The sequence below is a fragment of the Chelmon rostratus genome, chromosome 2 (assembly GCF_017976325.1).
Source record: "Chelmon rostratus isolate fCheRos1 chromosome 2, fCheRos1.pri, whole genome shotgun sequence".
Lineage (NCBI taxonomy): Eukaryota > Metazoa > Chordata > Actinopteri > Chaetodontiformes > Chaetodontidae > Chelmon > Chelmon rostratus.
In genome coordinates this window covers 18571507-18587053 of record NC_055659.1, presented here as the reverse complement: position 1 = coordinate 18587053, position 15547 = coordinate 18571507, and the positions used below count along the sequence as shown (strand labels likewise).

Below are 15547 nucleotides of genomic sequence, written 5' to 3'. Positions count from 1 at the left end.
AAATATGGTATAACAGTATTTGAGTTCTTGCAACACTTCTACTTGTACCTGCTGTGTCATATTAACAGGGCTAAATCAAGAGGCCTTAGGAGAGAGCAGGAATACTGGAAAATCTGAAAAATCAATCTAACCAATTTCTCTAAAGGAGAAAATATCTGTGAGACTCAAATTAGGAAAAGGTCTACTGACGACAGCCTACAAGTGAAGAAATGTGAGCCAATTTGAAACAATATGAGAAAGTGCACTCATCACGAAGCTGGTAGTTCTCTGTTACAGTATATTGGATTCCTTTGTGAATTCACGTAAGCGTCCAGATAGAACGTTTGCCTTGTTTAGTTTGTTTAGTAAAGTTGTTGTTTCTTACCAAAGACAGAACAAAAAGGCAGTGACAGGTTTGTGCAAACTGTGGATTTCCTTTTAGATACATTTTAATTGTGTTTCAACAACAGATAAGACTGTAATGCCCAATGTGTCATTATACAAATTATTAAAAAATATTCTGCAGTGCAAACATATATCCAACAGCACATTTTAAAGTACAAAGTGTTTTCCACACCATATAAACTGAGTCAGCTATCAGCAGGAACCTTGATAATTCTGTTTCCTGCTCTTATTATGAACAGCGGTGAGAACAGCTGAAGAGCAGCTAGAAAGTCTTTCTGACAGAGTCACAGTGGAGACGTTCTGACTTCCATCACATTATATAAGAAGGCTACTTCACACAGCTGCACCTGAGTAAAATAATCCCTTTGCAATTTGCTGTGCTGTAGAGCTGCAGTTGTACTTTATTACAAACCAGAGCGCCCCCTGCAGGATATTAAGGTTCATAATATCTGTGGATTTAAAGATCCTCAGTTACTTCGTCAGAGGACCTGCACAGTGTTGCTTTGCAAAAACTTAATCCATACTATTCTCATTTAGCTTCTATTCTGTTTTTCTTGCATTTGCTATTCAACCTCAAGCAAGGTGTAAAAATATGAGCTATAAAATGACATGTATTCTGCACCATCAAAAAAATACACTACTGCTGTATGTTGTTGGATTAACCTATTTATGTGTTTTCTGCATTCTAGGGAGGGCAAAAATACACATAATGACTGTTTTGCTTGAGCAGAAGGGTACTGCCTGTCATTAAAAAGCACTTAAAGAGCCACATAAAGTATAATGGTTTTTGGATGCACCACCTGCAAATAATATGCCACTGATCGTGCATATAATTAGCAGGAGATGAGGTCCAGAGATGCAATGATTCAATTTAATAGAGGCCCACTTTCCAGTATAATCAGGAGTCATATAAAGCTGTATTAAACATCTTTACAGTATATAATTAGAATGCAACAAAAATCAACAATTAAAGGCAGTTATTGCAATATATATGCACACAAACATACCTATTACGCATCTGTGCATCTCTCCTACAACACTATAGAATCTGGCAAAGCTATATTTGTGATTTACCTACAAACTGAGAAGACAAACCTGGCTGAAAGTGTTATATGGTGGATGGATGTGACAATAACAGTGACATGTTCCTATGAGTCAGAGTCCTGCTCGTCCTCCTCCTCCTCCTCATAGTAGCGGTTCCTCTTGATTATATCCTCTGCACTCAGCTCCTCTGCATCACTTCCTTCTTTGTCGTCCTCCCAGAAGCCCACATCCTGGGAGGCGCGGTTCTGCTTTGGCTGTAGAGGTGGAGAGGGCGATGGTGAGAGATCCGGGGAGCTGCTTCTGAGAGAGCCCTCTTCTACCGTCATCTTGTCTGCTGCTGCCTCAGCTGTCTGCGCTTTTTCTTGTTGCTTGGGCACAGTCTCCACATCCTCCTCTGAGATGGTCTCACTTGGTACTTGAGGCTCATTCTTTTCTTGCTGTTTCACCTGCTGAGGCTCTGGCTTATTTTCCTTGGGTGGCTCCTCAGTTGGGTTTTTCTCCTCAAATGATTTTCTCCATTCCAGCAGGGATCTGAGAGGGCGGCGAAGTTCCCTGGGTTCCAGACTGGCTGCGGGGCTGGCTCTCGCTGCGATTGTAAAAGGCCGACTGCGCTCCTTTAGAGAAGAGCTCCTCCTCAGGCTCTTCAGTTCAGCTCGGTCTGAGCTCTGGAAGGATGATGGCACATCATCCTCCGGGGGCCACTTGGCTCTCAGGAGTCGGCCTGAAGCAGCTCCCTCTGTGACTGGACTGAGTGCTGCGGCCCCAGAGTGGCCCTCACCAGCTGGAGGAGGCCAGGCGACCCGCAGCCTGCGCGTCTCAGCCTGCTTCTCTGCAGACTGGAGCTTCTCTCCGGAGGTGCCGTGTGTCTGCACACGAGTCTCCAGTAAGGCAGTCAGGTCTGTAACCTTAACCTGTGGGGATGTTTCCTCAACTGGCTGTGTGTCAGAGATACTCTCAGCCGGACGTGTCACTGCTGCTGGTCTCTCTTGTTCTTTTGGCTTCCCCGCTTCCTCACCTTCGTCTTCGTCGGCTCGAGGCTCCCAAAGCTCCTTGTGAGGCCGATGGCCAAAGCCCTCGTCATAGTTGCCTTTAGCTTTAAACAGCTGGCTGAAATGGGGCTTGCAGTAGACGTTACCATGCAGAGAGGCGTAGTTCCCAAGACTGGAAAGAGAGCAGCACAGATAATATTTTGCAAATGTCCCTGTTTGGGGCTCTTGAACACTCAGCCATTGAGGAGATTTAAACTATACAATATTTACTGCAAACATTAAAAGACATGATGAAAAATAAGAAAAGAAAACTCAGGAAACAGTGTAAGACTAACCTGAGCTTGGTGCTGCAGTGAACACAGCGGAAGCAGCTTTTGTGGTAGACATGCTGCAGAGCCACCAGTCTCTCCAGCGGGTACACGGTCTTCAGACAGGCGATGCACGTCTCCCTCACCGGTGGGCTGAACTTCTAAAATACACAACAATATTCACATATCACCATAATCAGCCAGGGTTGAAACTGGATTTTATTTATTTATTTATCTATCTATCTCACCCTCACTGCTTTGGGTTGTTCGCTGTTCTCCCCTGAAACAGACAAAACACACAAACTGTCAGCCAAGCCAAACTGAAGCTCATTCTGAGTGCCAAAGTTATTAATACTGTAGTTAATCTTCCATTTTGACATTCTGTATTACAGGTAACACTGGATCAATAACATGTCCTAGCAGTTCCCAGTAAGACTCACCATTGCACTCGGGTGCAGGACTGTGTTTCTGATTTACTGCTGCAGATGTTTTTGCAGCGGGCAGATCTGGGGTCAGACCCTGGAGGAAACACAAAGTGAAAGAAAAGAAGAAAACAAACACTCATGTAAATTGGCTCTGACATTATGAACTGTTCTGCATTTCCCCCATTTCTGTGGAGGCAGGAAGGAAGAAATTATAGAAACAGGAAGACAGCAAACTGTACATACAGTAAAATCAGTGGTAGAGACAAAGACTCATAAATCACTGGTACACAATGTTGCCTCCATCCAATCTATATGTGAACTTTACTTTGGCTTGTGAACAAAAGCGGTCAGAGTTCAGTCATCTTCTGATGCATGAGAACCAGCTTTTTTCAGACAATTGTCTAATTGTCTAAAGGTGTCAACAGTGTTATTTTTTCATGTGGATGGTCAAACTCCAGTCATCTGGGAAATACTGTAAGTTTGTGCGTGATTAAATCACCTATATGTTTACTACACATTTCCTGACTTATTCACAACAACTAGGAATTATTGGACTGTCTGAATTCCCACTATAAATAGATGTTATTTCAAAACAATCAAAGCCTATAGTCCTTGATTGTGAGGCCTTTTATATTTATAGGGCTTTAAAAACACTTCAGAATTTTCTTTTTTGTGCTTTTGAAGATAAAAAATACAAAGTTTCACTGTAAACATATCGTGAATATTTTAGGTAGATTATATTTCTGTTGTTATGTGTGTGTTTTGAGCACGTTGTTAATTCAGCTCCTACTGCGGGGATGGACTCACATAGCGAGTGGTGCCTTGTTTAGAAACAGCAGCCTGGTACTTGGCCATCTTCTCCTTCATGGACGTCGACTCCAGCACTCTGTCAGCCACAGACGGACCTACAGCAGAGGGGACCGTCACGCTTGATGATGTGACAGTAACTCGTATGAAAACTGCGGCTGCGTCTCACTAAAACAACACGATAGCTCTTCTTCTTAAAAGTACTGTATAATTCATGATCCAGTTGTGGCACAAATTACTGTGTTCCCTGAAACATTACCCACCCACATACATACATGCATACAGAGCTCCAAGGTCTGAAACAAGTGTCTTTTAAGACAAGATAAGTAGTTTGGGGATTAAAGGTTAGAGGTTAATTGTTCAAAGGGCTGTGTGGTTTTTTTTTCTGTGTGCGTCTTTACCCCCATGTTGGTCCATGTCCTCTGATGAAGTACTGCGCAGCGTTGTTCTGCCAGCCTGTAAGAGAGAAATGAGGGGTGAAATCAGAGGTCCACTTCACAAACCTGCTGCCATAAACATATAAATATCAACGCTGTTTCCTCTCGTGACTTTAGTTGATGGCGTATATTAGGCATTACATTTGTTTCCCAAAGCTTCTCTGCCTTCCTGTCTTTCAGCCAAATGAACATGTTTTTATTCAGGATCCATCCACCAAGAAATAGTGATTGAAAAATCTTTGAACATCCTTGCAAAGCTCTCTGCCATCCTGCTGTGATGTGAAGGCCATAAGAGATTTTTTGATGCCATAAAGTGGACCAACATAGAAAATGTAATTTTACTTGTCAGTGTTGTTCACTTCTAAGACATGCAATTTTCCTGCAATGTACAGAGTAGATTTTTACAGAAACAACATGTTTTCTTGCACACTATAGGCTACTATTTTAGTGTCTGTCAACTAGGGTAAAGGGTGAGAGAGAGTCTGAAATTATTTCTGAGACAAAGCTTACTGGTAAATACAAGTTTCACTGCCTGCATGTGAGGCACTGTCTGTCCTGTTGCCTGCATGACACATGGACGTCATCATGGACTGATGCAAACCCACAGCACCATCAGTCCTCAGTGTAAAACAGATATGAAGAGGGTGTGTTCTCGCGAAAGTACAACAATATAGCTAAAACCCCAGATTTCCTAATTAACATGAAACATCTTCTCTGTTTCAGGTATTATCCAGAATTATTTCTGATAAAAGTGCAGCTTAAAAATAAAGCCTTCAGGGACACTATACCTGATTCCTGGCTCCATATTCTACCCTTACTGATCCCATAAAGGCCTTTGACACAGCGTCAGAACCACAAATATTAAACTACAGGCTCCGTCTCCGCAACACCGCAGTAAAGACAGAAAAATGCCAGGTATGTGCACGGACAGCCACCAACACGCCTTTGACCTGCAGTCAGCAGAACCACAGAAAATACTCAAAAATTGCACTTCACTAAAGGAATGAACTTTTTGTGTGCAGGGACACATTTCAGACCAAGGACCAGTTAACTGGGGACAGCTTGTTCAAGTGAGGACAAAAGCTGTGTGCCCAACTGATAAATAAGCAGAGTTTTGGATCAGAGGTTATGGTAAGGGTAAGTCTATGTAACATCCCCAAAACCGAAGTCAATTTGTGTGTGTGTGTGTGTGTGTGTGTGTGTGTGTGTGTGTGTGTCCACGTGTCACCAACACTAATGAGTAAACCAGACAGTTTGTCTCAGCGGCTCTCCTTTACACACACATGAATGGAAAGGAGTTTTAGGCAATTAAAACAGCCCATTTCTGCAGGCTGTTCCACTGCAAGGTCCTGTTGTGCCACCATCTTCCTCAGCCACGTAAACCCAAACACCTCCTGGATTCTTAAACACTACGAGGGCATGGCTGCTCTGTGTTCACTGAGGAGAAAGATATTCAACCCTTTCAGCCAGTATAGACAGAGTTACTGTCACAATCCTCCAAGATTAGCCTGTGAATGTTTACCAGCAACTTTTACACTTCTTCTTTCTTAGTGTTGACAAGTAAAAAGACAGAAAACCTAAAATTGAGGCTGTTTGAAATCCAGGACACACAGAGTGGCTAATGGAGAGCGAGATAAAGACAGTTGATCCTCAGAGGTGATTCTCTGAAGAATGAAACAGCCCTAGGTCAGGAATGTTCCCACATTCCTCTGCTATGGAAGGTGAAGAGTGGAGGGCTTGTTGTTTTGGGCTCAGAGGGAGAAAGACACCCAGAGAGAGTGGAGGGGAAGGACCGGAGCGGGTGGGGGAGAAAATCCAGGTGGAACAAGACTACTTCAGAAAATACAGGCAACATCAGAACAGACAGCAACATGTTTTAACTGTTAGGCAACATTTCTGGCCAGTAATAGGTGACTTCTTAACTCTCTTAACTAGAAACAATACTACTAATTATTATACTCTGTTATGCTCTATTTTTTAAGAATTGCAATAATGATAATTAGTAGATGAATGCTACACGGTGCAGCAGCAGGCCTTGTGAGTTAAGAGTTGCTTCAAAGGTGCAAATTAACTGTGGTTGTGAAAGCATTCAGGTTATGCAACATAGGGTTAACCACATGTGAAAAACTGTGTCCTGCCTTTTAACCACCATCAGTACAATAAATCCTAAACATCAACATCGTGGTTACAGTTAATGCCTGAGAAACACGGCCAATAGATGCACAGCTGTCACAGCTGTCAATAAAGAATAGCGAAAGAGCCTCATTCGTGGGAACAATTATGATCTCACTGCATGTCAAAAACTGAGAAGTTCTTTCCAACTTTTGTAGGTAGTTAAATAACTGAATTATTAATAAATCGAGTGGATGTCAGTGCTTGAAGAGGTGTTCATCACAATGTGTTTCAAATGTATTGTGTACGTGCTCCTCTCCAGTGGATCTGTCTGTAACTACCTTGCCCATGGCCTCCTCTCCTCTCTCAAACCTCATCTTCAGGTTGTTCAGTGGAACTCTGGGTTTTTCGTAAATGGCACAGGGGCTGGTTGGAACTTGTTCTTCAGGCTTTTCAGGTCTGTGTGTCAGCTCATCCCTGTCCATCCCTTTCTGTTCTTCACCTTGGGGCGCCTTCGGAGCTGCTGAGGGCTTCTGGACACGGCTGGCTGTGAGCTGGCCTCCCTGAGCGGTCAGCGGGCCGGGTCTCTCTAATGGAGGATGGTGCTCAGCGCCAGAAGCAGGCTTGGACAGAGCAGGAGGCTTGTAGCGAGAGCCGGACTGGCCAGGAGGCGGGACAGATGAAGGCTTTGACTGACCGAGGTTCTCTGCCTGCTCCCAGCGCTTCTTCAGAGCACTCAGGTTGGCTGACCGCAGGGAGGGTGCCGCACTCTCAGAAGTCTATGAGGAAGAGGAGAAAAGAAAAGCAACACTATAAAGTCTGTTCTTCTCACGCTGGTGTCCCTTTGTGCACTAACTGAACTATTTCCATTTGGCAACAAAGCATATACAGCACTAAACGTACAGCTTAAACCCTAATTCGGCACAATGGGATGAAGGAAATGCCGGAATCTGAACTTGGCTTCACTGACAGATGAAGTGAACAGCTGTTCAAAGCTGGTCCAGGAAATAGATGTTTTGCTGTGGCTGCTGAAGGCAATGATTGGCCCAAGATGGAGATGGCAGGGCTGAGCACGAGACTTTTTCAGTTGCATTCCTTTGAACACCCCAAATTAACCCCCCCCCCAAAAAAACCCCACCATTCAGCCAGTCATGTCAACCAAACATGTTGGGCAGCAAACAGCACAACAGAACAACAGGAGGCACGGTGACGCTGTGCAACCTCCAGAGACTTCCTTAATCATAAAAGAGGACAGACACGTTGAATAAAGAGGATGTGAACGTGCGAATAAATCAACCTCACTTAAGTTAGCTCGTCAACCAACAATGTGAGCTTTTGTAGGCAAGCTTCCCAGCTGAGGTCAGGTCAGCAGGAGGCATTTAAACACAACTATATTATGAAAACCACAAACTGCAAATCTGTTTTCAACTTAATTTAGACACAATAAGAGATGACAAACAGACCAAAACACACAATTAGTCCCCAAGACTTAACGACCTCAGCAAAGCCGCACATCAAGTGAAACGTCTACAAATAAGTTAGGAACATGTGCACACAGAAAGACAGGCAAAAAAAGAAAGAAGAGAAAAATAAGAACGCAAGAACAAAAGAGACCAAACACCCAAAGCTGACAAAAAAACAGACATACAATTACTGTCTTTGTGAGGCCGGTCCAGCGTGAACAGGAAGAACTGGACAGTGAAAAGATTGTTCTCCTTGTTAAAGCAAAAAGAAAAAAACAACTGTGTGAATGTACTGGAGTGGCCAAACAAGTTCTGAACACCACCGAACAGCAAGAAAAGCGAGAGTCCTTCGGTCGGTCCTTCTCTACAGCTCAGTGTGCTGAGAGACAGCGAGAGGCAGAGCTCCCCCAGATGTTAGCAAATCTGCTCCAGAGACCCAGTCCAAGCCCTTTAACACCAGGAGAGTGAATGAGAGAGAGAGAGAGTCAGAATACCCAGGAAACCAGAGCAGGAAATGCTACATTTGGGAAAGTTAACTCTTTGCTCACTGTGTCGGCTTTGACATTTTTCCACTCCCACATTATTCCTGAAGATAACAACGCTAAAACATGTGTCCGCACCGCACTTCTCTTTACCGACCCAAAAAAGGTTTTAAATCAGATTAATCAAAATGTGGAACAGAAAACATACAAGACACGGAAAAACAAAGGAACAAAAGCCATTTAAGAGGAAAAAAAAATCATCACGTGAAAGCAGGAATGAGTCGTAACAGAGTTTCTTACAGAATTTTAAACACCAGTCAGAGCACAAGGACTCTGGGAGGTTGTTCCACAAAAAAACGACACTCAGTTCTGGACTCCAGCGCTGATTAGAGAAGCGTCATAAGAGACACATTATAAAAATATCAAACAAAACGCTTGCATTTTATTTTGAGCTTTAAAAGTATCCACTCAAACTATAAAGCTGGCTAAAATTGGGAGTCTCTTTGTTTAACACAGCTGAGAGTTCATGCTGCTGCATCCTATACAAGCTGGGGATGACGTGATGGAGGTGCAGAGGCAGCTACATCAGCCTGAGGAGATGATACACACTGAAAAAGTTTCCTCTACAAATCCCTCACACATACAGATGACTTTTCAAACATATTCCTGACTGAGCCGAACTAACCGGATCCCGCAAAGACAGACAGCACCAAACTCATCAGTTCAACATGTGGCCATAGATGACCTGGTCTGTTTGGACTCTGGAGGACTGAGCACAGCTATTAGTTCCACTTATCATGAGGTCCAAGTTCTGAGACCGGCTGCACCAACTGATACCATGAGGATCAACTTTGAGCCCATCAAGCCTGGTTGCAGGTTCTGAAGGAGGAACATGCACCATGAGAACATTATCTGCAATGTGATAACAGCTCACAGACATTCTGCAGCGATAACTAGCCTCAAGTACGATTTACTGCATAGAACAGAAATACGAGTAAATGAGGCGGACAGAACAAATTTCCCCGTTCCTCATCACTATTCTTTGCGTTTTATCCATTAATCAGATTACAATAACGACCAAAATCATCACAGACGCCCCTCACATATTACCAGAACCCAAAGTGAAGCCCAAAAGTTCCATGATGATCAGCTTTCAATCACGTCAGACAGAGACAAGCAGCAAATCTTCACATCTGAGAGGCTGTAACCAAAAAATGTTTGATATTTGAACAATTTCCTGGTATTTATCGACGTAATTCATCTAATCGAGCGTTTCATTACGCGCATGCGCACACGCACACGCACACACACACGCACGCACACGCGCGCGCGCGCACACACACACACACACAGACAGATGGTCTTTTATGCTGCTCATTCAAACTTGCCTCAGGCACATCAGGACATGAGTGTTATCCTCAAATATTTTAACTAGACTTCTGCAGACCTGTAATAGTGGCATCAGCACACATGCACATGTCACTGATTCCTGAAAATTACTACAAACTGTGATGAATCACACTAAAATGTTAATATAAGTCATGAACTTGTGGGCTTTACAGAAATGAGCCGTCGGAGCATCTTTTAAGTTCTGTTCTGCATGCGAGAAAGTAATGCAGGCCAGGTGACTTCACAGACAGTACATTCAAATCACGTTCCTGCAGGAGCTAAGAAACAAAGCCTTCTTTACATTGTCTTTACCAGCCAGACCGTTAAACAAAGACCATAGGAGATAACAACATTTTAAAGCAGCTGGCTCATACACACAACCACACACACACACACACAGGTAAACAATCACATTTCATGCAGCACATCCACAGCAACATTACCTTGTATTTCCTCATGGCATTAGCTGATCAGTTACTCATCTAATCTCAGTCCTGCTTTGTTTATCAGTCTTTCACACTGACAAAGCAGCTAGACACAGAGCATTGCAAGGGGATTACACTGTAGTAGGATTATGGGTTTGATAGCCTGCCCATCGCAACAAGTGGCCAATGAGAGGTCAGCTAAGACATTTGGTCCAGACAGTGTGTTGGCATGGTGAGCGTGTGTGTACGCTCCTCATCTCAACATGCAATCATTAGTTTAGCACCACCAGCAGCTACCGAGCAAATGAGGCGAGACGTGCAGTGTACACACCCTTCATTTAATCACGGAGTTTGCTCAGAGAGGCTTATCAAAATGCTGTAAACAAGATGTGTCATGTGATTTAAGATTGTGGACAACAATTTAAGCTGCGTGTTACTATTTCATAAACCCCAAAGCATGTTTCTAAACTGAAATAAAACATCTAGTAGAGAGCTTAACAGAAATACCTTTTTCTTCTCTGCACTCGACTCCTCAGCAGCTCTCTGGTACCTGAGAGACACAGAAACAACACTGACCTCTGGTGACTCAGAACAAAAACACTCTTCTAAGACGTGTGGCGTTTCCTCTTTCAAGAACCATGCAAGGTGTTAAAGAACTTTAGAGTTTTTAATTTCTAGATTTCGTTATAGTTTGTATTTCGTTTTGAGCTCTAATTCATGCATTTTAGGGGAAGCAGTTTTTAGATTTTAGATCTTATTTTTTATGTGTTTTAAACAAGCACAGTGTAATACAACATCATAATCACAACATTGTTTTCTGGCTGCAGAAAATAAATGCATGAGCAGTTTGAAATAACTCAAAACAGTCCTAAATAGAGCTCAAACATTTTGTATCTTTAACATACATATACCTTAAAAAAACACTGATAGAACATGAAATATCATCAAGAACAAGAGGCAGCCAAGTGGGCAAAACACAGCGGCATCTTGAAAGGCACTCAGCATCCACGTCTTGTATTACAGATAGTTTCACACGTGCAAACTGACATCAAACATTAGTGAACGGCAGGCGTTACTCACTTGGAGAAGCGTTCAGCTATGGCATTGTTTCTCCCTCGGCCACTCAGTGACAGCTCCTTCGCAGTCACACGCAGGGACTGTGTCGCCCAGGACCGTCGACTAAATGGACCACTCTCCATCTCTGGCAGCTAAGTGAATACCTGAAACACAAACACTATCACCATTAACTGTGGTTATTTCCGCACTTATTGTAACTCTTCATCTCTTAATAATTTCCCAAACGTTTAGCGGAGAAAACTTATCTTCAGTCATACGATTAATTATCACCTGCTGCTGGATCCTGGGTTTAAATTAAGAATCAGCCAGCGAGGCCTCACTGTCCCGTAAAACTCTTGCTTTTTGTAGTCAGAAAATAAAACTGTGGTCTCCATTCTCTTGCCTTCATTTGTTTAACAGTCTGCCACCTACAAGTTGTGTGTTTTAGGCAACTGAGACCACGATACTGACAGTATGGCACTGTTTTAAATGGATAAACAAGGCTAAAATCTATCTTGACATGTACAGACTCTTCACAGAGTTGTGCCAGTTGAGCCAAGGTTTGTGCACGTAGAGGAACTGTCTTCTGTGTGAGATCACTGATTTACAAGATGCTCTCCATCAGTTTACCTCTTGTCACCTCCCTCCCTTTGGTGCATATCAGAGAGCGCATGCACATCGAGTATATGTGCTCGTACAGCTACATATGCAAATAAACAAGCCAACATGCTCAAACTCGCGCTCCATCTTGAGCTGCTCGCTTGCAAGATAGCAACACAACTACAAACCGCGGGCACACTGTCATTATGAGAGGAGAGCTTGCCAAGATAACGTGCCACAACCGCTCTGCGCAACACACACAATCTTTCTTTATCTTCACTCCAGCAAACCCACACTTAAGAGTGCTGCAAACGAGCATCTGATAAACTTTCTGCGTCTGGAGAGATATCCTAATGTCAGGCCACGAAGCCCTCTTTTCGTGCTCAGCTATGTGTTTAAATCACCACTGTGCACAGCTGGGTAGACTCGATCATAATCATTTCTCTTACTGTCTGGGCCTTTTCACCAAGGCGCACCTATTACATCACCACTCAGATGCAAAGCGACAATGGCGTGAGGACTTTGGACCGAATTTCAACATAGCCTTGATTTTAAACACTCAGAAACAGTCAAATGAAACGACACCTCTGACTGTGTCACCTAGAGACTGACCCATCCAGATAAATACAATATGACATACATTACATACTAACAATATGGAAGTATATATAATCATATATAATCACTTTCACTGACTGTCAGACTAGTGTTTATGTTTCTAGATGGGCAGAGGCAAAGATTAAGAGTAAGATCCAACACACTGATATGAAGGACAGGTTCCACGGTTCAAGTACTTTAAATCAGGCTCTTATCTCTGAACTGCTTGGGGCCGTTTATTGCTGCCACAAATTTTGAGGCCTAATAATCAAGCTCGTTTATCTTGTCTATTGATTAGCTGCATGCTGAAAAGGTGCTCCTCATTAGTTAACTGCTCCTTTCTACCCTGTTTGTCCTGACGCCCATTCCAGCCTGCATTAGATGGAAAGGCAGAGACGCACCCTGGTCAGATCACCAGTCCCTGAAAGGGATGACACAGGTGAGTTCAGAGTCAGAGATCCACCTCTTTTGCATATCCTTTAACTTTTAAAAGAAGCCAGAGCAGCTGAAGAAAACAGGAAGAGCGTCTCAACTCCCTCCAAAAATAACAAGGGTTGAGAATCCAGTTCTTGTCACTGTGAGAGCACAAAGAGAAAAGCCGAGCTGAACAGGGCTGCCATCTGGAAATCAATACACAGCAGGACATGTTACACATTGAAATAAAGAACAGGGCGGAGTCATAGCATGAAAACAATCATAATACTCTACACTCTGACTCTTTGGCGTTATCCAGTTTGGAAGCCTGAGAGTAAAGAAACTAAATTGTCCACTCTGTATTGTAAAATAAGATATTATTACCAGTATGACAAGCAAGCCACTATTCAAATCCAAATAAACACGCCACTATTTGTAAATGAAACACATCTAAGTTCCCATATATGACATGTTCAAAAACCTTTACACACTTGGTTTCATTGGCATTTATCAAGACAGTTACGTTCTCGGATCAGCTAGAAGCACTGCTTGCAGTATTATTAATTAGCATTAACAGAAAAATGTTCAAGTTTCCTGTGCTTCAGTATCACACACACAGGTTTTGTTTGTTTTCGTATGACAACAGGGAACTGTGTTCTTTTAGAAATTGCCTTGGCTTTCGTGTTTGACAGCTCCACACCTCCTGGCCCGGCATCATTCATTTGATGTATTCCTTCTCCGCATTCAAGCTTCGCAAGAGAGAACATTGACGAAATAGTTATTAATCTGACATAACAAAGGCAACAGGACGTTAACAAAGCCTTTACAAAGGCGGCCCTGTTCCAGCAGATACCCTGCAAGAGGAGCCTTGAAGCCAGTGCAAGCCATCTGATATATGAGCTTTTGAAATCTGATCATCTAAACACCCGCTCTTAGCCTCATCTCCATCACTTGTTATCAGTGAAAGGTGGATACTGACCTTTAACCCTCGCCTCAAGCCGAGCTCTCCTTAACAACAAGCAACCACAAAACAGCCAGATACAGTGTGACTCATGAGGAAGGAGGCGTCCGCATTACTTAACACGTGAATGACCTAATTATTTAAAAACAAAAGCATAAAACATGTTGTTTTCATATGGGAATCGCTGAGTTTGACCCGAAGAAGCAGCAGTGAGGTGATGTAATACACAAACATGACTTCTGTGGAAGACTGGCAGCCCCTGCTCTGAGGCAAACATCTTATTGAAGTATTTTAATTTCAGGTGTGTGTGTTAACACTGGGAACGTCTGTGCCATCTGGTATAAAGCCAAACTTTAGACTAAGACATAGGGAATACATTCAGATACTTTCACATGTAACTTCGTGATATTTAAGTTCAGACTGAGGAGAACAAAGTGACAATAGAAGGCTGCAGCACAGCCTCAGCAGCTGGACTGGTTTGGTGTCGATCACCTCGGAGGAGTGAAACCTTTGAGAGCGAGACACAGCACGCGCACGTGCGTTATTAAAGAAATCAGCGCCTAACTCGAAAAACTCCCACTCGATTCCTCAAAATACACACTCTCCGGTATCTAGAAAACAGCCACTCTCGAGCTATTTCCACCTGTTTTCACGGCCTTGCTGCGAGCTTTGTCTTACCTGTGCGAACTTCCGTTGAGTCACTCCTTCTGCGAAACCTGGAGACACCTGACACTGGCCGCTGCCGCTGCGTCACCGCCCGGTGTGGACCCGCCAGAGGTGGAGTGAACCGAGAGGCGTCATGGGAGTGGAAGAGCCGCGTCATGTGATTTCATACACCAATGACCTTGGGCATTGCGTTGCCTCTACCTGGTGCTTCAAGTCCGCGTGAACGCGCTGGCATACCACCCACAAAAATTCCTGAGAAGGGGTCCGTCACTTTTCAAGAGAGAAAGCAAGCAAGCAGACGCACTGAACAACTCAGGTATCTGACACTCTGCGTGACAGAGCAGCAGTAGACTAGTTATATGTTGACTATGGCAGAGTTATTTAATTAGATTGAATTGAAGTGCCTTTTTACAGTTTATGATAATAACAATACCACTTCTAATAATAACAATCATCAGAAGATACTTTGTTTATAATGAACCTGTCATACACAGAATCCACCTCAAAGTGCTTCAGAAACTAATGAGCAGACACAAGAAAGAGACCTCTGAATTATTCTGTTGTGCTTTAAGCAGAGGTGACAATATAAGTATCATGTACAACATTACAGTGTTTTAGCTCAATGCCTGCAGAGCAATAGAAACATGTAAACAATAGTCCCTTTGTGGGATCGTGTGTTCTTAATTGTAAATGGGGAGAGGGGAAAATAGCTTGTTGCTGTGCGTGGTGCATTTGATGTTTGCATTACATTTGCCTGCTAAATAAGGCCAGCTGGGTGGTGTAGTGAGAATTGTGGCTTTAATGTGAAGACTTTGCTCTATGGTCCAGTGTTGGCAAGCATCCAGTCTGCTGACGAGTTCTTGAGCAACACATAATGTCCTCTTGCCACAAGCAGGGCTGCTCCAGTGAAGCAGACTGATCACTTTACTCCTGCCAAGACATTATAGGTCAGTGAAAGAGTGGTTTAACAATGAGTTTTTCCAAGTTC

At 43.3% G+C, this 15547-nt stretch overlaps 1 protein-coding gene across 2 annotated transcripts; it reads right to left on the bottom strand.

Annotated features, from left to right (window-relative positions):
* Positions 1-409: 409 nt before the first annotated feature.
* LOC121624110 (LIM domain and actin-binding protein 1-like) lies at positions 410-14688 on the bottom strand. Of its 2 annotated transcripts, XM_041961728.1 has the most exons (10): positions 14572-14688; positions 11346-11485; positions 10773-10815; positions 6848-7285; positions 4359-4413; positions 3958-4055; positions 3166-3244; positions 2974-3005; positions 2753-2886; positions 410-2589 (listed from the first exon to the last, which is right to left on the bottom strand). In XM_041961728.1, the coding sequence occupies exons 2-10, from the start codon at positions 11462-11464 to the stop codon at positions 1533-1535; spliced, it is 2055 nt and encodes a 684-aa protein (XP_041817662.1). In that variant the 5' UTR covers positions 11465-11485; positions 14572-14688; the 3' UTR covers positions 410-1532. The 2 variants fall into 2 exon arrangements, with proteins under 2 accessions (XP_041817662.1, XP_041817668.1); XM_041961734.1 differs by lacking the exons at positions 10773-10815; positions 11346-11485; positions 14572-14688 and adding an exon at positions 8155-8320.
* Positions 14689-15547: the final 859 nt, after the last annotated feature.